Below are 22,921 nucleotides of genomic sequence, written 5' to 3'. Positions count from 1 at the left end.
ATGAACAAATGTTACAAATAAGAAACAGTATTACTATTGCCTTTTATAACACATTTTTTTTACATACTGTAATGATTCACAGTAATATTACAGTACATGGTTTTCTTATGTGTTTTTTTACATTTAGTGATTTCTTAAGAGTAAATTTCTGTGTGATTAATGCTGTGTGTTCCGTTTCCAGACTGGACAGAAAAATCTCAGGATCAAGCTGCAGATGTCTCACAAGGTAAGGAAACGTAACCTACAATCACGTAAATCATTTATTGTTTGCTCCAGTTTCATTGTTATTTCTGCCAAGTGCTGAACTTTGTTTAAAAAAAAAAAAAATGTGTTAAGTGATTTGAGCCATTGGTATTGTTAGGATTGCATGCTCACTTTATTCTTTTGCATTCTTGTGGTGACCAGATTTACTGTTTGAAAGTTTTGCATTTACTGCCAGCAAAATTGCCACATGTCCCTATGACAGATATACGTAAATGAAGATAAACCTTCTTCCGAACATAAGTAAGATCCAGTTGAATGCTGAAATAAGTCTCTTGAGTTTAGTTTTCTTCGTCTGAGTCAGATAATGGTGATAATATTAAGAATTCAGCAGAAATGTGAAATAGTAGTTGCCATGTTTACTCAGTTTGAAGACACATTTTTGAGGACTTTTTGTGTTGTGATAACAGGATGCATCAGACAACCAATAGAATAGCTGTTTTGTGGGCAACTCAGGTTGTAGGAAAGGTGAAGGTTGATTTCAAGGACGGGTCGAAACTTGCGTGAAGCATTGCAGGGAGACAACCAATTAATACTGATAGTCACCCCTGATAGAGAAGGCTGTTACCTTAATGAAGTATGTTTTATATTAATAAGTAAACACCCCCCCCTTTTTTTTTAGAAAAACTAAAGACTTAGGGGGAAAAGGTAAATATTTTTGGAACCAGTGCTGTGTTAGACGTGCGTAAATACTACCTATCAATAGTGCTTGAAATTATTAATTATAGTGCATTAATCTTTAAGGCATAAAAGATGGCAGGAATACCTATATAAACAACTATCTCTTTAGCATAATTATATTTATTTCTTGTTTCTTTATCATATGTGTAATTTATTTTATTTTATTCACAACTCATTATGTCTGTCACATGCAGGATTCAGATTGCCGAGATATTACAGACCTAGTCGTCAGTTTTCACTTGTTTAGTTTTATTTGTATGTTCAACAGTAGCGGTGTATTTAAATTTATCTTATGTTTAATCTAAGATTATAAAAATATTCTACTAAAAATTAAAAATAAGTATAAAAAAATTAGGTGCAGTTATAGATAAAAACATTTAAAAGTTGATCTTGTGACTTATCAAATATTTTTAGAATTATTTTCACATTTTTTTTTTAGTCTTGTAGTTAGTATTTTGTAATGAAACACCCAAGTAAAGAAAAATGCATGAGAATAAATTCCTGTTTTATGTTAAATTTCACATTTTTGGAGGTATGAGTATGGGCTTCACCATTCCTGCACCATAGTGCATTTTGTTTGGGATGTCGCCATAGCCAGAACCTGGAGACGTGATGGCACTATCAGTCTGTCGGAGCCCTTCCAGTTTGGGTTGCAAACTCTTGATGACTTCAGCCTTTGGAACTATCCATGTATCGGGTTACCAGCTCATGTCTCTTTTTTGTGGGTATATTTAAACATTGTTTGAAAATAGTATAAAAATCACCTGTTTATTCATATTTTGTATTCAATACATTTTTGTGGAAGGAAAGATACCAATACTTCCTTGGGCTGATTGATGAATTTCGATTAGCCCAAGTATCATTGGACACAAAATTATATCAAATGGATTACGTGGACAGAGTTTTTTTTTATATTATGTACAAACTAATAAAATAGTGTTTTATTATTTACAAAGTTATTGGTGATAGCAAATATAGTGTACAATGAAGCATGTATCATTCTCCAATCCCTTTATTACTCGTCATGAATATTTATAGATGACATATTACATTGAATTGTCTTAACAATTTTGTTCCTGCCATATTTGTTTGTGATTCAAAGGGGTTTGATTATATTGTCTGTACGCATATTTAAAGAGAGACATAAACAACTGAAAAGTAGTGCAATAAAACTGAAACCGAGGTAAAAAGAAATGGAATTCCATTGACAAAAAAAAAATCTAGCAGATATAATCTTAATTACAAGACTGGCACTATATTTGCAGTATACCTGCATGTTTAATTCAGAGCAGTATTTATAACTAAATGCGGGTAAGAAATTGTTGTGCCATCAACACTGATGACAAATGCTAGTCCAGCGGAGGACAGGGCCGGTGTCTGCACGGTGTTGGAGTTACGCCCAAGCGTGCTCTCGGATGTCTGCTCGAGCGCCTTGCCTCAAACTGCTCGTCCCGACGGAGTCCCCAGAGTGCTACGCGCATCCGCTCGAAGAGGGGTTGCACGGTGTCTCGCTGGGGGACTCCGTCCTCCCGACCGAGACGTGAGGTACTCGTATCCGGGTGTCCCACGTGCTCGGCCGTGACGAGGTGGTTTTCCCTGGAGTACATTCTGGCGTCGGCAGCTGTAGACGCGTCCTGTGGGCGACGACCAGGCCCACCTTTCCAACTCCTCGGGATCGTGCATGCCTTCGAGCAACTCTGACCTCCCTGTTTGTCAGTTGAACACCCTGCAATTCCTGTCTCCCTCCCCTGTGCTCCTTCCAGCTTCTAGCGTGATCATAACGACCTTGAAAGCACTGCGTCACTGGGACGGTGAAGCCGATATCCGAGCGTGCGCTGGCAGAACTGCAACGCTATGCGTGCACCTGCCGTGTCACCGTCAGGGTGAAACGGGAGGTCATAATGTGTAGGTGGAACTTGAAGAGAAGTATAAGGATCTCGGGGGAATACGCTGGGCTACTGTAGCAGCTGCTTCTTCCGGATCATCGCTGGCACTATTTTTATCACCCTACATTCAGTTTCATTGCTGCTCAAATGTGTATGTGGAATAACTTCACTAAAATTGATGCAAAGAGACTCAAAAGAATTTAGGAAAAATTTTAAAACGTCGAATTTGTAAGTTTTACATTAAGAATCTAATGAACGTTCGTAGAAGACAGCTCAATAAATATTTGGATGTGCCTTATTAGAACGAAAAAGAAAGAAAAAGTATGATATGTACTTGATACGCAAAGTATACAGCCCAATGTTTGACTACTCAGACATTGTGTATGCTACAAATTTCAGAACACAATAGTACAAGTTTTAGATCAAACTGTTGTGTTGTTATTTCTCAATATTTATCCATATTACTTATAACTTAGACGGCATCAATTGCAGAGTTTGTTCCGAGACCTTTTCGCTTAAGAAAAGTGCTACAGAAATATTTAAGAATGGAGTAGGTAATTTTAATGTTGTGTGAGGTATTGGTAGCAGTTAGTGTGTATCTTTTTTGTGTGTGTATTTCGAGAGAATATCGTGAGGCTGTGAGTATTTTTATGGATGCCTGTGGTCTACAGATTTATCACTTGAAGTTGTTTAGTTATGGCAGTTCATCTCTACTATCGAGTCAGCATATGTTTATCAATATATAAGTAATGAAATGTTTCAGGGAAGGGGAATTAATTCTGATATTAATTCTGTATTTATTTTATATCAGTTATTCTGTCACCATAATGGCAATATTATGGTTGCATCCTGCATGGTTGCATCTATATAACTTTCTCCCACAGTGAATTCTTATCTTTTTTCTACATAAGTAAGCAAAAAAAAATTTGAAACATTATAGTTTTATTGTAATGTTCGTACGTAATATGGGTTTACAACCTTTTTGATCACGTGTGCATTTTCAGTTTATGGTTTTAACTTTAGTGTGATTATTGAGTATTTTGCTTTGTTGGAGCATGTGGTTATAAGTAATGTTTTCCAACCGCATGTTTTACAAGAAACTAGTCTTACTTTGGTTGTCTTAGTCAGCAGATCCAGTGATAGCATATCGAATTGTGTGCCATCCCCCCCCCCCCCCCCAACCCACTTTTTTTTACATATTTTCTGTTCTCACTAACACCAATTTTTAATAATTTCTTCATACAGAATGTATAATGATCAAACCATATGTTTAGCTCATTCAATGCTTTATTTTTTTTCCAGATGATTTACTTCCAATTAAAAGTTGTTGTTTGTGTCCATTTATGTCTATTTACCTAAGAGATATTTTGTATGTTTAAATAGATTTTGCCAAGTGCTATGTATGATAGTTTTATTACCTAGCATAAGATTCTTATTGCAACATATTTGCCTTGTACTTTGCTAGTTTATTGTCTGTGTAGCATAGTAGTACCTACCTACATTTATACTCATTAGCTAATTTTAGTGGTCCTACATTCCTTGTTGCAGTATTTTTTTCTTTATCTCTGCTCTGTTTCTGTAGTTATATTTTTTATTTAATGCTAAAAAAAATATCAAAAGAGTATTTTTCCCTCCTGAATTTTGTGACATATGAAAGAATAATACTACTTTGTCCTTGCATGTCCAAGTTCCTGCTAGTATAAATTATGCTATACTTATAATTTTGTATTTACTTTAACCGAAAACACTTCAAAATTTAAAATTATTGCTGTTTTAATTTTATTTTTGTAAGTAATTAGAAGATAATTTTTTCAATTAGTAATTTTTTTTTGAGCGGTTGTTTCCACAATAAATTTGAATTCTTATATTTCATATCATATTTTTTTAATTAACGCTTTAAAACTTATCAGCTACAAATATTTTATTTGCTTAAGGCCTCTTTGGCCGTGATGATTGATACGTCAAGCTTATGTGGCCAGGCTCATTGGTTCAATCCGAAAACCTTGATATAACTCAACTTTATGGATCCTTCTATAACCTTGAGGGTTCCGTCGCTTTGAAGAGGTAGCATCCTAAGTCATGTTGCTTCCATAATTATGTTTTTTTGCCCATTTATTTAAATAAATTAATTGCTTATGTATCATTAATTGTTTATAAGATGTTTTATATATTTAATAAGTATTTATTTATTAGTTTTTAGAAACTTAAAATTCAATATTTCTGTCAAATCTAGCATGAATTAAGAGCATGTAATCATATTGTATAAATAGTTGTATTAATTATTTGTGTAGCCTTTGTCATGAATTACTTAATTTTATAAATAAAAAATTCATAAATTTAAAAAAAATTGGTTTACCCACAATCCTACACATATAAATTTTTCTGGGTTTTGAGAAATCCATATTTTTACTTATTTATGAAAGATATAAAAAAAATAAGTAATTCATGTCAAAGGCTACACACTAACGATTAATTTAAACTGTATTCAGCACTATTACATGGTCTTGGTTTATGCTATGGTTAACATAAAAATTGGTCCTTAAGTTTCTAAAACTATTAAATATATATGTATTAAATATATTAAACTTTATAAACAATTAACAATAGATACATTATTAATTATTTTAAAACGAAGCAAAATATTTTAGGATACTACTTCCTTAAGCCTCTGCAACGGAGAACCAAATCAATCAATTTATTTTACCCCAGCTTTTAATTCTGATATGAATTGTAAGAGATAACTTTAGTTTTTTTTTATTACTAATTTGATTGTAGAATCTAAAATTATTGTATAGTTAAACCATTCTCGTCTCATGATAGTGTGATGTCATTAGATTTCCATCAGTAACGCGGAAGGCAGTCCCAATGACATCAGACTAATTTTACGGCAACCATTTTTTTTTACATTTTTATTACCCAGTGCATTAACACATTCACTAACTTAGTAGTTTGCATGTTTTATATCACTGCTTGCTTTTAATCAATACTGCTAGGCATTTAGATGTGCAGTCATGATTAGCGCTAAGCAAACATTTTGATTATTCGTTATGGTATCACTGCTGCTGTAACTTACCAGCCACGCTGATTAAAGAGTACCAAAGCTTATTTTTCATTATTTAATACACCGCTGTTATGTATCTTGTTGTTCCACTTGATTGTGGCAGTTTTAAACAAGTTGGCAAACCTCATTTCACCAGCATAAATTTTGGCAGCTAAAACTGTAAATCCCTGTTCATAAGTAACTAAGCACATTAAAATAATAATTAACTGTTTCTTTGTATCATTTGATGAACAAATCTTCTTATGAAATATTCCATGTTTTTTTTTTCCATTCACGATTGTAACTACACTTCTTTCTTCATGCTTATTATGGCCTTTTATTAAAAAGGTATAGAAAAATTTTTTATGCTGTGCATATGTTGCTGGAATTAGGTGCCAGTGCTTAGTTGATGTGGACATCACCGATTGCTTGCTACAAAATAAATATGCATTATAATAGTTTATTGAATATTTTTTTTTAGTACATGCTTACCTTAGAATATAATTTAAATAACATTTTTAACAAGCCTAAATTGCATAGACCTCGTAGAAATAATTTCATGTCGGGCATAATGCATATTTTATTTGCTCATCAGTGGTGGCCACGGGAACATATTTCCATGCATAAGTAGTTAAATGTGTGATCTCACGATCACATTCGCTCCCAGACACGTCGGAGTTTTTGGTGACCGGCCGTGCGGCAATGCGCGAGGGCGCGCCAGTGGGTGCAGGAGCCTTCCCTTGCCCCCCTCCCACGCCCAGGAACTGGGCGGACCCCGTCTCCCCCCTCCGCGACGCCGGGAGCCAGGGCAGAAACCATTCAGTTGAGATTCTCCCTCCCTCCACCGCACCCAGCTCCGCGGGCGCTCAGAGTCTCCCGAGGGCTAGCGGGCCAGCAGCCGCAGACGGACTGGCAGCCCTTGCGTCGGCCGGGAGTGGAGAAGCAGATGTCGCTTCGTGCGAAAGGAGTCTGACAGAACGCGAACAAGAGGCATGCCAACAAAGCTTGGTAAAGGGCCAGCCCACACACATTAAGGTGGTTGAAGTGAAGGAGAACTACAGCACTGAGCTCGTTCAAGGAATGTTAGACTCGGAAGAGCTACCGAATGAAAATGGTCCAGGCAAATCTCTAATCTTGCCTGTTCTTCCACTGAATGATCGTGATGAAGAGACCACACCTATCACAGTAGAAACATTGAATATCGAAAAGGAGAAAGAAATTTCCCTGTTAACTCATGGAATTTCGGGAGTTGTGCCTGTTGCTAGTAAAACGATGCATAGAAGCAGCATCACTCTTGATGCTGTCGATGAATACATGCCTGATCACCATTCTGACTCCACCTGCAAAGGTCTAGAGTCTTTACTTGATGAAACAAAAAATATTGTTGAAACCAAGGACAGTAACAAAATACTGAAGAAATCAATCCTTGATATTGGTAACATTGGACTACATAAAGAAATCGCTAATAAAACAGTGCAACCAACTGCCACAAGCCAAGAATCATCAAATGAAATATCACTCAAGAATAATAAAAAACCTACAAATGGTAGAAGTAGATCACCATTTCACGAAATTCATGTGCAAGAAGAAATCCTGAAATCATGTCATGACTCAAATTCAAAAAATAAAAATCCAAAATTTTTATTTCATGAGAAAGAAACAGAATGTGAAATTTCTGGAGCCAGAGGGGTGCTGATGTCAGACTTGGATCAATGGTCCACCACACAAGCATACAGTCATGAGTTTCCTTTTTATTCAAAAACCTGTGCCCACGAATCAAGTCCGGACAGTCAGCGTGATGAAACTACTGCTCATGAGGAACATGATGTTTCTTTCTCTGACTTTACCCCACCTGATAACGAACAAAATCCTTTTCTAGCAGAGACAGAGCAATGTAAACAAAAGATAGAGCACGAAGATGTGCTGTTGTTTGTAGACGATCATATGCAGGAAGATCACACAAACGACAATCCGTCATTAAAGCATGGCTTTCCAACAATCCATACTCGGCAAGAAAATTGGCCTATCGAGTTCCAAGCACCAACACACGTTGAGCAGAATATATTAGTAACCACAAACGATAAGCAAAGTCAGAGATCAATAGCAAATATTCAGTCACCAAACACAAACATTTATCATCCGTCAAATCCATTTGCTGCTGAAAAGCAAAATAATTCACAAGTGGATTTGTCAAAACATCATTCAGCATCATCTGAATATTCTCAGTCAACACATACACTCTTGCCTCGTGATGGAGTCCAACTACAGCAACTGGAGGAAACGGTGGAACGCATTCTCTCAGAAGTTGCCCACGAGGAGGAAATTCTGGCTTCAGACATGCCTTACAGGTACTATACTGAAGTAGAGGCCGAAGTGGGCATCCCCGAGGTCCCAGGTAACGAGAGGTTGCACACAGCTGCCATTGATATCTTCCCGGAGGAGGACACATTCATAGAGTTCCTGATGCCGAGACAGAAGAAGAAAAGGCTTGGTGAAAGTTGCTTTTTAAGTGAATGTGTTGTTTCTCCCGCAGTTAGTGAACAGAAAGTTTCAGCTGCCTGCACTAAACCTTGTGAACAAAGTTTTTCACAAACAGGAGTCAGTGATACCTCACCAGGATGTGAGTCCTTTGCTCTGGGAAGTCATAATTTTGATGAACTAGAGAGGACGGTCGACAGGTTAGTAAGTGATGTCGAAAGAGAAGAGAATAACCTGGTGGAAAATTTACTACATAACCGTGATTTTCAACATTTACATGGCAGAGACATGGACGTTGGTTCAGATGTAGGTATGGATGTTTCTGACGGCAGCAGCATTTGGTGGGAAGGGGTGTATAGAAATACTGATGACATTCCTATCGAAACGAGCAAGATGACACTTGACGAACTAGGAGAGACAGAAAAAATTCTATCCTCTGTGCTTGACGATGATAATTGGCACAGCGAAAGGCAAGGCTCGAACAGTGAACGAGATTTGAGTTCCGACAGCACGGGTGACGAGGCAGATATGTCAAGTCTGGGTGGAGATCGCTCGGTCAGGGAGGAAATGAAGCTGCTTGTGAAGACGACAGATGTTGGCAAAGAGGCGGTGGAGCTGTGCAGTATTCGCAGGTTCATTGACTCCTCCGATAACGAGTTAAAAAATGCAGTATTCCCACGTGGCTTTAGAGACCTCCCGAGATATAGAAATAGACAACCTGAATGTGCTGGCATTGAAGATAAGAATGGAAACTGTAAATATGATTCTGAAGTAATACCATCAAGTTCAGAAAGAACTAAAATTAACCTGAGTCAATCTCCTAACATACAAAGGTTATGCATCAGAGCTTCTGGCTTTGATAAGTGCAGGACTTATGACTCGCTAGCGTCGCGTGCCCTACCATCTGCAACTCTGCGTGAATTAGAAACAAACACAGGTGATAATAGATTTTCAAAAGCATGTTGTGTTTCTGCAGATTCCGAGCCTCCCTATGCTTCCCTAGAAGATCTCGATGACACCGAGTCGTTTCTGTACTTGTTGTCACCGCCTTCCGAAATTCCCATCAAGCATGGGAAGTCACTTCCGTGCCTGAATCAAGAACACATTACCGCATGTTCTACACAGAAGGTGCCACCAGGTCCCATACACTCGTATGGGTTGCCTGAAGATACTAACAGAGGCATGTCTCTCCAGAACATATTCATTTCCTTGAACATGTCCACATCGCCCCAGGTGCCCTCGCCGCAAGGCAGCGACAGTCCTACGGTCTTGCTGAGAACTTCCACTCTCGATCTGATCACCTCTCCTTTAACCAGCTGGCTCTCGCTCCCATCGCTGAAGAACATTCTAGGATCAGTTGCCAAAAAACCCATGAAGGAGTCAAAGTCCTGTGCTTTGCTCGTGCCGGTTCCACTTCAGCCCTCGGACATGAAGAAAGGAATCTCCATGCCTTCTCTTCAGCATCTCATTCACACTCCTATAGCGCCAGTACGGGATGTGCCAAATGCTCCTTCCCCCATAAGCCACTTCTTTGTTCCTTCTTCACCCCTCAGCATGTCGCCGCCACCTGGCACCCACCACGATGGCGCTCCGCCGAACCGAGAACCCGCGCCAGTCGACAAACGTCTCGGAGGAACCCCCTTAGGGAATCCCAGAGTGCCGGAGACGACCACCCTCGCGAAAGAGATCGAGCCGAGTCCTCCAGCACACTCGTCCGACCCCCAGAGCAGGTCCCTGGCGTCCACGCCCACATACCACTTCACCGCCCCGTGGTACCTCCAGACAGAGTTCCTCCTCTCCCCTCAGACCATCTCCTCTGGCTACTGCACGTGGGGCCCCCTCCCTGACTCTGCCCGGCTCTCGCGCAGCGAAGGTAAGGTTCTTGGCATGACGGCCGTGTGTTCGCAATGACTCTGCACTGACTGTTGGGGAGGGAGGCCAGCCGTCTCACTCCCTCCGAAGATAATTATCAGCGGACCTTTCCAAGTATTACATTCACACTTTAGAAAAATTATATTTACATTTTTCTGTAGTGCAGAACATAATACAAATTGATTTTAATGTGACAGTGAAATTTCTATTTAATTAGTTAAATTACACACACTGGTATATTTATGAATTTTTCAGGGCTTTATTTCGTCTGTTAACTTTTAGGCACTATTGTTATTTTGGCGTGACGTACTTTTAATAGTTATATTTGTATGCCAATGTTCTGTAACTTCGAAATCTTCAAAAAACTATACTTAAATTTTATTTTATTATAAATCAGTCGTGTAAGTTATTGATTCACATTGGCTACATGTGTGTTGGAGTTTTTATGTGCCAGCATGTGTCATAGGTAAAGCTTATTATGATTTATTGCATGTTTCATTTTACCATGAACTAACATTAATAGGTACTTAATACTGAACAAGCATGTTTTATTTTGCGTAGTCTGTTATATAATATTGCTTATCTGTAAACTCATTGTTTTTAAAACATGCAAATGTAACCATTACTTTTAAGAATTTTTTTCTGCACAAAAATATGAATCGTGGAAAGTAAAAACTTATTTTTTTTTTTTTTTTAAAGTATATCATACCTTACTTCAACCAATTTTCTCTTGACAACTGAATGCACATTAAACGTTACACGAGCTGGTGAAATGTATACTGCAACAAGGAATTCCCTTGCAGGCACTAAGAGGTGATAGGTTTTCGGCATTGCTTATGTGTTTTTTCACCTGCAACAAGAGACACTAAACTGTGGCATTGCAGGCATTTCAGGAACTCTAGAACGTGGTGATAGCAAATCGATGCGTCACGACCTTCCCACACCAGCTTCTACAAAACAAGCTTCACCTGTGGAAACTAAACAAGACGTTAATCAGGCTGCATTACGAAGTGTGCAGTTGACAACAGCTGGTGATAAGCTCTCTGATCATGTAGTTCTGCCATTCCCCCAGTTATCTGTCTCTGCTTCCGTAGTTGATCCGCCACTAGAAGTAATTACAAATAAGCTCGACATTACATCAGAAAATATAACAATAGATGATAAAGATACCATTAAGAAAATTCCCACCATTGATTTAGATGATATTATCACCGAGGAAAAACTGAGTGCTAATTTTCCAGATGTCCTGAGTAGCACAGAAAAGGATATTGCAGATGAGGTTATGCTAAAGTTAGGTACAGCAGATGTCATGCCGTCAAAGCAGTTTGACATAAAGAAGGCTACAGAAGATTTTGTGCACGATCAAAGAGCTTATGCTTCCCAAGTGATCGTAGGCACAGGAAGAGATATCAAAACTACTGCAGATACGAAAGGAGCAGATGTGTGCCATGTACTTGAAGATTCTGCTAAAGACCATAAGGAATATTTTTACTCCAAAGAGGCAGATAAGGCTCAGCAGTTTGAAACCCTGAAGGAAGAGGGTAAGGAAAGCGTGAAAGAAAAAATAACAGCTGGACAAGCTGTTCTTGAAAAGGGCGATGATCTTATTTGCAAATTTAAAGCATTAGAGGAAGGTATGAAGAAAGCTACTGAAGATGTTGCTGGGGATATACGTGGTTTCAAAAAAGATTCCGTACATGTAAAGAAACCTGATCTCTCACAGACTGTAAAAATTACAGAAATAGATGCAAAAGAATGCGTAGATAAGCAACTTGAGGACATCAAGTTTGCTGTTTCTTCTGATGCTTTTAAATTAACAGAGAAAGGTATAAGAGAAGCTATGGATGAGAAAGATAAAATATCTAGAGAAACCACTGAGAAGTTGAAAGAATCGGTGGACAAGAAAGACAGTAATCTATCACAAGTGGTTACAGATGCAGAAGAAAATTTTATGAAAGGTATTAGTACAGGAGTAACAGATTCTTCTAAAATGTTCACAACTGCTGTAAAAGATATTAAAGAAGATGTAGATAAAAGAGCAACTGACCTAGATGAAATGGGAGGTGGTGCAGTAAAATATGAAAAAGGAATTTTAGATAAAACTATCACACCAAAGGATTCCGAGAAAGGTTTGAAGGCAATAACCAAAGCCTCAAAAATATTACTGCCTGTAGAGAAAAAAGCTAAAGAAGGTATGGATAAGCTACTCCGTGATAGTAAAGAAGAGGTGAAAACAGTTGTGGGTACAAAAAGAACTGATATCTCTCATGAGACTGAAGACTCAGTGAAAGATATTAAAGATTCTCTTGACAAAAAAAGTGCTTCTCTATCTAAGACATTGGGCACTGTTGAAAAAGATGTAACAAAAGTTGTAAGCACAAAAGTAGCTGATGTTTCTAATATATTTGGAGAAACAGAAAAAGATTTAGAAGCAACTCTAGATAAGAAACAAACTGATATCTCACATGAGATTGAAGACTCAGTGAAAGATATTAAAGATTCTCTTGACAAAAAGAGTGCTTCTCTATCTAAGACGTTGGACTCTGTTGAAAAAGATGTGACAAAAGTTGTAAGCACAAAAGTAGCTGATGTTTCTAATATATTTGGAGAAGCAGAAAAAGATTTAGAAGCAACTCTAGATGGGAAACAAACTGATATCTCACATGGGATTGAAGACTCAGTGAAAGATATTAAAGATTCTCTCGACAAAAAAAGTGGTGTTCTACCACAAATGGTGGGATCTGTTGAAAAAGATGTGACAAAAGCTGTAGGCACAAAAGTAGCTGATGTTTCTAATATATTTGGAGAAGCAAAAAAAGATTTAGAAGCAACTCTAGATAAGAAACAAACCAATATCTCACATGGGATTGAAGACTCAGTGAAAGATATTAAAGATTCTCTCGACAAAAAAAGTGGTCTTCTACCACAAATGGTGGGATCTGTTGAAAAAGATGTGACAAAATCTGTAGGCACAAAAGTAGCTAATATATTTGGAGAAGCAGAAAAAGATTTAGGAGCAACTCTAGATAAGAAACAAACCGATATCTCACATGGGATTGAAGACTCAGTGAAAGATATTAAAGATTCTCTCGACAAAAAAAGTGGTGTTCTACCACAAATGGTGGGATCTGTTGAAAAAGATGTGACAAAAGCTGTAGGCACAAAAGTAGCTGATGTTTCTAATATATTTGGAGAAGCAAAAAAAGATTTAGAAGCAACTCTAGATAATAAACAAACTGATATCTCACATGGAATTGAAGACTCAGTGAAAGATATTAAAGATTCTCTTGACAAAAAGAGTGCTTCTCTATCTAAGACATTGGACTCTGTTGAAAAAGATGTGACAAAAGTTGTAAGCACAAAAGTAGCTGATGTTTCTAATATATTTGGAGAAGCAGAAAAAGATTTAGAAGCAACTCTAGATGAGAAACAAACTGATATCTCACATGGGATTGAAGACTCAGTGAAAGATATTAAAGATTCTCTCGACAAAAAAAGTGGTGTTCTACCACAAATGGTGGGATCTGTTGAAAAAGATGTGACAAAAGCTGTAGGCACAAAAGTAGCTGACATTTCTAATATATTTGGAGAAGCAAAAAAAGATTTAGAAGCACCTCTAGATAAGAAACAAACCGATATCTCACATGGGATTGAAGACTCAGTGAAAGATATTAAAGATTCTCTCGACAAAAAAAGTGGTGTTCTACCACAAATGGTGGGATCTGTTGAAAAAGATGTGACAAAAGCTGTAGGCACAAAAGTAGCTGATGTTTCTAATATATTTGGAGAAGCAAAAAAAGATTTAGAAGCAACTCTAGATAAGAAACAAACTGATATCTCACATGGAATTGAAGACTCAGTGAAAGATATTAAAGATTCTCTTGACAAAAAGAGTGCTTCTCTATCTAAGACATTGGACTCTGTTGAAAAAGATGTGACAAAAGTTGTAAGCACAAAAGTAGCTGATGTTTCTAATATATTTGGAGAAGCAGAAAAAGATTTAGAAGCAACTCTAGATGAGAAACAAACTGATATCTCACATGGGATTGAAGACTCAGTGAAAGATATTAAAGATTCTCTCGACAAAAAAAGTGGTGTTCTACCACAAATGGTGGGATCTGTTGAAAAAGATGTGACAAAAGCTGTAGGCACAAAAGTAGCTGACATTTCTAATATATTTGGAGAAGCAAAAAAAGATTTAGAAGCACCTCTAGATAAGAAACAAACCAATATCTCACATGGGATTGAAGACTCAGTGAAAGATATTAAAGATTCTCTCGACAAAAAAAGTGGTGTTCTACCACAAATGGTGGGATCTGTTGAAAAAGATGTGACAAAAGCTGTAGGCACAAAAGTAGCTGATGTTTCTAATATATTTGGAGAAGCAAAAAAAGATTTAGAAGCAACTCTAGATAAGAAACAAACCGATATCTCACATGGGATTGAAGACTCAGTGAAAGATATTAAAGATTCTCTTGACAAAAAAAGTGCTGCTCTACCTAAGACATTGGGCTCTGTTGAAAAAGATGTAAAAAAATCTGTTGGCACAAAAGTAACTGATGTTACTAATATATACAAAGATGCAGAAAAAGATGTCCAAGAATTTGCAGATAAAAAATCTATTGACTTAGCAAATATCTATGTTGCGGCAGAAAAAGAGTCAAAGAAATTAGTAGATGAAACAGAAAGTAGTTCATCGCAAGTTCTTGGGGACATAGAGGAAGATTTAGAAGTTTTACATAAAGGTGTGAAGCAAAGAGATGCATCACAGATATTCACATCGGCAAATGTAGATGTAATGAGTGATAAAAAAGAAGCTTTGTCCACAAATGTGTTTGAAGTGTTAGAGAAAGATGCTACAGAAATGGCAAAAAAGAGAGAAATTTTCGATTCACCATCTTTCGGAACTGTTCATAAAACAAGTGAATTAGACTGTCAAGATTCTGTAACAGTTGCAAAAGAAGTCAAAGGAAAGATTTCTGGAAAAGAGTTTGAAGGAAGTTCTCTTGACTCTTTTTCCTTGAGTAAAGAATTCAGAGGGGCTGAACACTCAAAACCTGAAGATGTAACACTGAAGAAGTCCAAAATCAAGTTGCAAGACATGAAGGACGATATAGCAGACATCTTGAAGGAGATAGCAGATGAGGAACCTTCAGCAGAAAGAGCACACGAGTGTTTGCCTGTGGTCACGACCCCAACGACCCAGCGACGCGGCACGCAGAGCATGAGGCTGTCGAGGGAGAAGCGCCCGCCCCCTCTCGATGTGACGCATTTGGTGTCCGATGTCGGAGACGACGATGACGACGACGACGACGAAGACTCTTACGGGTACATAGTTACGGAACCAAGTGACGGGGCGTCCAAAAAGTCGGGAGCTAACGTCACTCACGTCAGCTCGTCACCGGACATTCTGGGAGGGTCCAGACCACTGTCGCAGGCGGTCCTGATCGATCGAGCCACCAAAGCGACACAAGACTCTGCAAATCTTCTGTCCGGGAAGCGCAAGCCCATGTTCCACATAGAGTCCGAGGAAGACGACGTTTCAGAGCAGAGCCTTGGCATGGCGACTTCGGATGATGGTGTTGGAAAAAAACAAAAGCCCCAACAGCCGGGCAGCCTGTTCGAGCACGTGGCAGAGGTGTCCGAGCTCGCAGAGAAAGTAGCGGACCAGGTGGAGAGCGAGATGAAAGAGAAAGAGAGGGCCGGCGAGGAGAGCGAGCCAGCCACCGGCTCGCTGGACCTGGAGGACCTGCTGTCGAGCGTGGTGATGCCAGCCGAGTGTGTGGACCAGGCGAGGGAGGCGAAGAAGGCACGCAGGGTGGAGCGACGCTTCGAGCGGGTGGCCTCGCAGACGCTGGAGAGCGACGCCGAGGAGGGGAGCACCCCGGAGGTGGAGCGACGGCGCGAGGACGAGTTCCAGCGGATGGTGTCGCAGCTCTCCAGCGAGGAGGTGGATGACTTCCAGCGAGAGTACTCCCAGCTGTGGGAGGAAGGAGGGTTGACCCCGTCCGAGGACTGGGACTCTCGCGACCCAGACACCCCTAGTGGGGAGCTGGATGACGACACGGCGCCTGCAGAAGGTACCTCCTAGTCTGTCGCCTGTGTGCATTGGTCGAGCGAAACCCACATGACACGTGATAACCAGTCATACTCATTAATATTTTTTTTTCTTGCTAAAATGTTGGAGCATTGTCACATTTGAATCGCTCAAAGCAAGTGTGTTCCGTTAGTGTTCATCCAAGTTAACTTCATTCAGACATTTAATTGTTGTAGACAGTTTGCATAAATTTATTTTGTATGTTAATTTTTACCATATGCTCTGGCATTTTATCATTGCAATTTACTTGTATTTGGATAAATTTAACGTACACTTCAGTAATTTGGGTGTTTACGTGGCATTGTAATAAGTGATGCACCACACAACTCTGGACACTGTAGAAAATTAACAAATGCTTTCGTTGCACTTGCAGTCAGTGTAACTTCTTACAAACTGTCCTGTATTTTTTTGCTTAACTTTCTACTAAATTTTGGAAATCACATTATATTTACTATTTCTACTAATAACATGTGGTTGCCACTTCCCAACTTTTGGTTAGCAATATCATTCCATTAATGTGAAACTTTATGATTCACTCCTGAGCATGTGTAATGTCTGTTTACATTATTTCATGTTTTGGAAACCTTCCATCACACGTTAAAGGTTAAACATTTAATTACAAATTTGTGGTGTTTTCTGTCACATTAATGTATTCTAACTGTAGGGTTTTTCAACTTGTTAAAATGACCAGAACAGACTTGGACTGTTAAAAAAAAATTTTCATCTAAATTTGCCCCAGTTTAGGATTTAGTACAAACATAACAGTTATGAAGTAAACATTGATTCAACGACAATTTCCCAAGTAGTATAAGTATTTGATTAAAAAAATATATATTTTTGTGTTTATTATAATTTATTAATAAAATTAAAATAAAGTAAGTCTGTACTGATGCAAGCAAAACATTTTGCCCTGAGGTTAGATTTTAAGACATAACTATATTAATATGAAAAAGATAATTTTTATTATATGGACATACACATACATGAATACAGACATATATACATACATACATGCATTGACAAAGTTTTTTATTAGTTGTACCTTAAAAAATTGTGAATACCAGATTTAGAGGCAAACAGTAGTGTGAAAAGTAATGGCAACAGTTAAGATAATCGTTGTTACGCAATGTAGTTAGTGTTCCACATTGAGGTGGGACCGGTGTTTTTGGGCTGAAGCACAAAATCAGCTACAATCAAATAACTCCTATGCATGTGTGCATATGAAATGTGGGCATCAGAACAAGAACGTTATTTTTTTTATATAGGTACTTTCAGCATGTACGTAAATGAAGATTTCTTAATAGTGCAGCCCATTCCATAATTTTCATACCAATTGATGTTGATTCTTGGGTAAAAGCTCTAGATTAGTTTTGGATAAAGAAAGGACTGTAACCTTGGCACGAGTCCCAACGATGAGGGCGTGCAGAGAACACCGCGCTCGACCGATGGGGAAGAGGAAAGCGCTCGACGCCAGCGCCGTATACTGACAGCAGATCTGTACATGCCGTCTGCAGCGTGCAGAGCCGCGCCCGCGCGCAGGATCGCCGACGTCCCGAAGATCGTCATCGAGAGCTGCGAGACGGCGTCCGCGCAGTCGCGGGAAGACGACGAGGAGCTGGATCCCTTCGAGCTGTACTTTGCGTCTCGACGCGGCGAGCCCGAGGGGCCGGGGCAGGCGGACCTTGACGAGCCGTTTGAGAGCGCGGCGACCGGCGGGGAAGCGAGCGACGACGCGCTGCCCGGGACTGCCGGCGAGGACGTCGCCGCGAAGAGCGACGCCGAGCACATGGCGCTGGACATCCTGGAAGAGGCGCTCGCCGAGTCCATCATCCGGGAGAGTCCGGCCGGCGACGCTGAGGCGGACGTGATAGGGTGGATGTGGAAGGGCGTCGGCTCCCCGCGCGCCAGGAGCCCCGAGCCGTGCGTCACGAGACGCCCGTGTAGCGTCGAGCAGAGCCCGCTCGGTGAGTCGCGCGAGAGCATCGTGCACGGCACTGGTTGGCTTCGCGGCGGTTTGTGCGGGAGAAGATTACTTCTCTGCTTCCCTCGCCCGGCCCCCGTGTCCCCCCCCCCCCCCCCCCCCCCCGTGCGACACCACCCGCGCAGCCGACGGAAAGACCGGAAATTTACCACGTTCGTTGTTAAATGTTGATTTATTTTCCGGATTCTTCAGAAGTAATCTTCCTTGGACAGATGCCTCATGTCATATTTGTTTTGTGGGAGTAACCCTAGATTAGAATTAACTCGTGCCTGATTGCTAGCTATACACTTCTCCAGCACCTTACTTCTCGAGAAAAGTGGCTTGAAGTATGGAAGACGTGTTGGCTTCATCATCACTGTGAAAAAAATCTGTAAATTAAAACCTCTACAGAGCTTTTTGAAATTTGTAATAATTGAATCCAAGCTTGATTAGAAAGGCTTTTACAACATTTCTGTAAATAAAAAAAATTAGATTTTCAATATTAAAAAGTAGCCATTCTTTATAATTACTACATCTTAATTGAGTGTTCATTATAAATTATGAATACCTTTCATTTTTTACTTAGATGGGGAAAACAGACAAAAAATATTTTGTACCGTTCTCAGTTAAGTAATAAAACTGATACCGGTAAAACATTTTTGCATCAAATAAGGAAACTGTTCTGTTAAGTGCTTAGAGTGATGCTTCACTTAGAAAGTCAGTAGAGCAGCAGATGGCAATAAAAATTATCTTTCCAAATAATTTCAATTTTAGGTGACAAGACTATGGTTTAAGCACTTTACGTGCTAATGATCTGTATTCACACATTCGGTAATGGGCTACTCAGAACTATAACTTCAAATAATTTGCATTAACTTATTAACACACATGTTACAGTTACCTGTTTGTTAACATTGGTTTTCGGTATGGCTTCAAGTTGAATGCGTACAGAGTGTGAGACTGGAGGTTTGTACAAGACAGGGTTGTGGACGCAACAACCCAGTATCTTTAGTTGGTGCTGATATGCATGGTGTGACTAATGGTGTAACAGCGTGAAAATGTTACTGGAAGTAACAGACTGTTCCAGTCTGATTCCTCACGACACTGATACACTAAAATCAATTTTTAATATTCATACTGGTCTCAGAACTTTCGAAATGTTTGTTCAAAATTTCTAAGACCATGATGGAACTAACGACAAGTGTGCTGTATAACAAAATAATTTTTTTTTATGAAATACGTTCCAACGAAAACTGATAGCTTGTCTGACTGACAGTCTCCAGTAGCGCTATTATACTACATACGTTCTCTTCCTCGATTGAAAAAATCAACTAATGTGTAAAGGGTTCTATCTGAAACAAAACACAACCATTTAAACCGTTTAATTTGGGTTATAAATAAAAAAAATTAACATTTTAATAATATGTTTAACTATTATTGTCAATAAAGTTTTTTTTGAAACATTAGATGTTCTTCTTTGGGTTTTAAAATGTAATCTTAATGTACACAAAATGGTAAGACTTGTATTTTTAATATTGCATAGTAATTATTTTTATTTTAATATAATTTTTAATTCTATGTCTTAGTAACTTGAAAATAATTTAAAAGTGACTGCCAGCGAAACAAATTATTCTCTTATAACCGGAACTAGGGAAGAATGTTTATTTTATATGATTTTATGTCAGCTAGAAATATTTTACTGCAGAAATTGTGCTTTTGCCGGATGCACGGAAATGATAGCGAACCTTAAAATAAAATACGACATTTAATGGTGAACATCATGAAAAATCAAGAGGACAAACCAATACTCGAGAGTAAACAACTTTTCTACTCGTTTAATACTCGGCAAAATAGACAGGGAGACCTTGTAAGTCAAGGTCACTAGCATTCTGGTGCTGAGTGTGAGGACCAAACAGATGTGATGGAAACTGTTACCAGAGGAGATGTGGTGGAGATTGCTACCAGAGGAGATGTGGAGATTGTAACCAGGAGAGATGTGGTGGAGATTGTTACCCGGAGATATGTGGTGGACATTGTTACCAGAGGAGATGTGGTGGAGATTGTAACCAGAGGAGATGTGGTGGAGATTGTAACCAGAGGAGATGTGGTGGAGATTGTAACCAGGGGAGATGTGGAGATTGTTACCTGAGGAGATGTGGTGGAGATTGTTACCAGGGGAGATGTGGAGATTGTAACCAGAGGAGATGTGGAGATTGTAACCAGAGGAGATGTGGAGATTGTTACCCGGGGATATGTGGTGGTGATTGTTACCAGGGGAGATGTGGAGATTACCAGAGGAGATGTGGAGATTGTTACCAGAGAACCAAGGATACAAGTGTATTTTGCAATGGCACATCTTGTGGTTGCTCCACTCAATAATAATTTCACTGTCAGCAAGCCTTGAATTGATGTGTGTACTTTATGCTTAAAATTAATACATATTTGAAAAACAGCATACTTACCTGGCTGAGAGTGTAGTTAGAATGTTGTGGCTTCAATGATGGCTGGTTGGCAAAAAATTGTTATGGGTATCTACAGGATTTGAAGACCAAACAGACACCTTGCTAAATGTATAACGAATGGCAAAAGACTCATTATAGGTACTATCGTGGCGATGTCTTCAACACATAAAACTACAGAAAATATCTGCCTGCTTAACACCAGTAACAACGTATTTTTTAGTTGTTTCTATTATGTAATATGCACTGAACTATTTGGTAGGCTCTCTCTCAGTGCCTTGTTTATAACAGGGAATGCCTATCTTTTCACTGTAGGTAGTTCAGTTAAATCATCTATGGAAGTGGAATGGTATCCAGCCAATATTCAACCAAGAGTATTTTATTTTTTATATTTTCACACAGTTTTATCTTATGGATAAATACTTCCCTGCCACTGAATTATAAAAAATTAGTTTTAGTACAGTAATAAGTGCACTGTTACAATTTGATATTCTGATTTAAACTATTGGTAGCAATATGCCTGCTGTTACGCTTAAATAATGGTGTGCAGGAGATGTATCCATCTGCCACTCAAATTCATGAAGTCCTCCCAGTTACGCCAGGCAGGATTCATGATGAAACATGGCCACATTGGGGTGCTTAATTACTCAGGCCGTATCACCACTTAATTCCCACTTCCCCGATAGTTGCTTATGCTTCAGTTGTACACATTTTATTAAAAATGACAGTCGAATAAACTACTCTGTATCAAATGTTTTGGCAGGGAAAAATTTGAGATGTAGGAAACTCAAGAGGTGATCTTAAGTCAATATTTTGGTTCCAAGGACCAATGGATGAGCAGCTAGTGGGCCTAGTTGCCATGACATTTGGCTCGGACAGTACGTACGCTAACATTTACGGTCATGACTCAGGTGGACGTGGAATGCTACGTCAAGTTTGTTTAGAAAATATTATCTTGGTACATGCCAAGATTCTGGATTCAGCATATAAACGTTTACTACCAAGGAATTACTTACTTTCAAGAGTACCAGGGTTAATCTTAATAATACTGAAGACATGAAACATTTAGTTTTATTGCAGTTAATTATAAGATACGTTTCAGCTTAAACGTATTCTGGTAGAAGTTGTGGGTGTAAAGTAGTTGCATGTTGTGCTATTTCATAATCTCTTAATTACACGTACTGAAATTGGGATGTTTTTAAGTGGCAGCTGTGATAATTAAGGCGCCAAAGTCCAAAACATAAAGAGAAGAAAATAATGGGGAGGGTAGAAGTTTTAAGTTTCAAGCTGCGCTTGTTGCTACTACGTAATGTGCCGCATATGTTTTAAGTTTTGACCAGAAGGTACAGTTACATCAAAAACCTTAGCCACTATGATATTCTTATCTGCACATCCTCTTGTTTGTTTGCTGTAATGCCAAGTAATAAGGAGGAGTGCAAACTGTCACAACACGCTGTTGCTTATTGAGTTGACCAAAGTTTTAAATAATGTTATATGATTTCAGTAAGATATGATCAATATTAACACTCAGGTTATTGTATTTGTGGTCAAATTTAATTGTAAATTAAGTTTATATGGTGTTGAATTTATTTTTTCAAACGAGCAATATTTTTGGTTCAAGGATTTTTCTAACATGTCATAATGTATAATTATAATGTTTTATGTCACCAACAACTGTTACAAACACAATGTATGGTTCAAAGTTGAATTGATTAGCTGTAGCTGAAACCAATAAATGTAACTTATAGATGTTTAGTTGATCTATAAGACTTCATAGGGTACAAAACCAAGTTAAAGAATCAAATTATTGAACTTGTTTTAAAAATAACTACCCAAGTGGCAACATGTTGAATTATGATTCTTTTACAGTTACGAAGCTTATTTTCACCAAACGTAACATCTGCCACATAGTTTTTATCATAAAATAACACTTATTTCTAAAATCAATTAATGGATAAGGTAGGTATTGTAAAGGAAGTGTATGTTTCAACCAATGCTACATCACTTTGATGACCTCAACTCTAATAACAGCTTCAAAATCTATATATTTCTTTTTCCCCGCAAAATTATTAGTACCCCCAAAATTGTTAGTACCTACTTAACAAAACACAATCTTAATGCACATTTGTGGTAGGTGCAAAATCATTTTCTTGGCTTTACGAGCTAGTCTGTTATATTGGTAACAAT

At 38.6% G+C, this 22,921-nt stretch overlaps 1 protein-coding gene across 17 annotated transcripts in view; it reads left to right on the top strand.

Annotated features, from left to right (window-relative positions):
• LOC134539287 (titin-like) overlaps nt 1-22,921 on the top strand; it is a 299,819-nt gene that overhangs the window by 252,016 nt on the left and 24,882 nt on the right. For 8 of the 17 annotated variants that reach the window (XM_063381165.1, XM_063381164.1, XM_063381163.1 and 5 more), the window contains 2 exons: nt 182-226; nt 11,103-16,298. In XM_063381165.1, coding sequence (XP_063237235.1) covers nt 182-226; nt 11,103-16,298 — 5,241 coding nt within the window. Of the gene's footprint in view, nt 1-181; nt 227-6,535; nt 10,220-11,102; nt 16,299-17,829; nt 18,280-22,921 lie in introns of all 17 variants that reach the window. The other 9 variants (XM_063381172.1, XM_063381170.1, XM_063381171.1 and 6 more) reach the window with 3 other exon arrangements.

Source organism: Bacillus rossius, chromosome 15 (genome assembly GCF_032445375.1).
Source record: "Bacillus rossius redtenbacheri isolate Brsri chromosome 15, Brsri_v3, whole genome shotgun sequence".
Classification (NCBI taxonomy): Eukaryota; Metazoa; Arthropoda; class Insecta; order Phasmatodea; family Bacillidae; genus Bacillus; species Bacillus rossius.
This window is presented reverse-complemented; position numbering and strand designations above follow the sequence as displayed.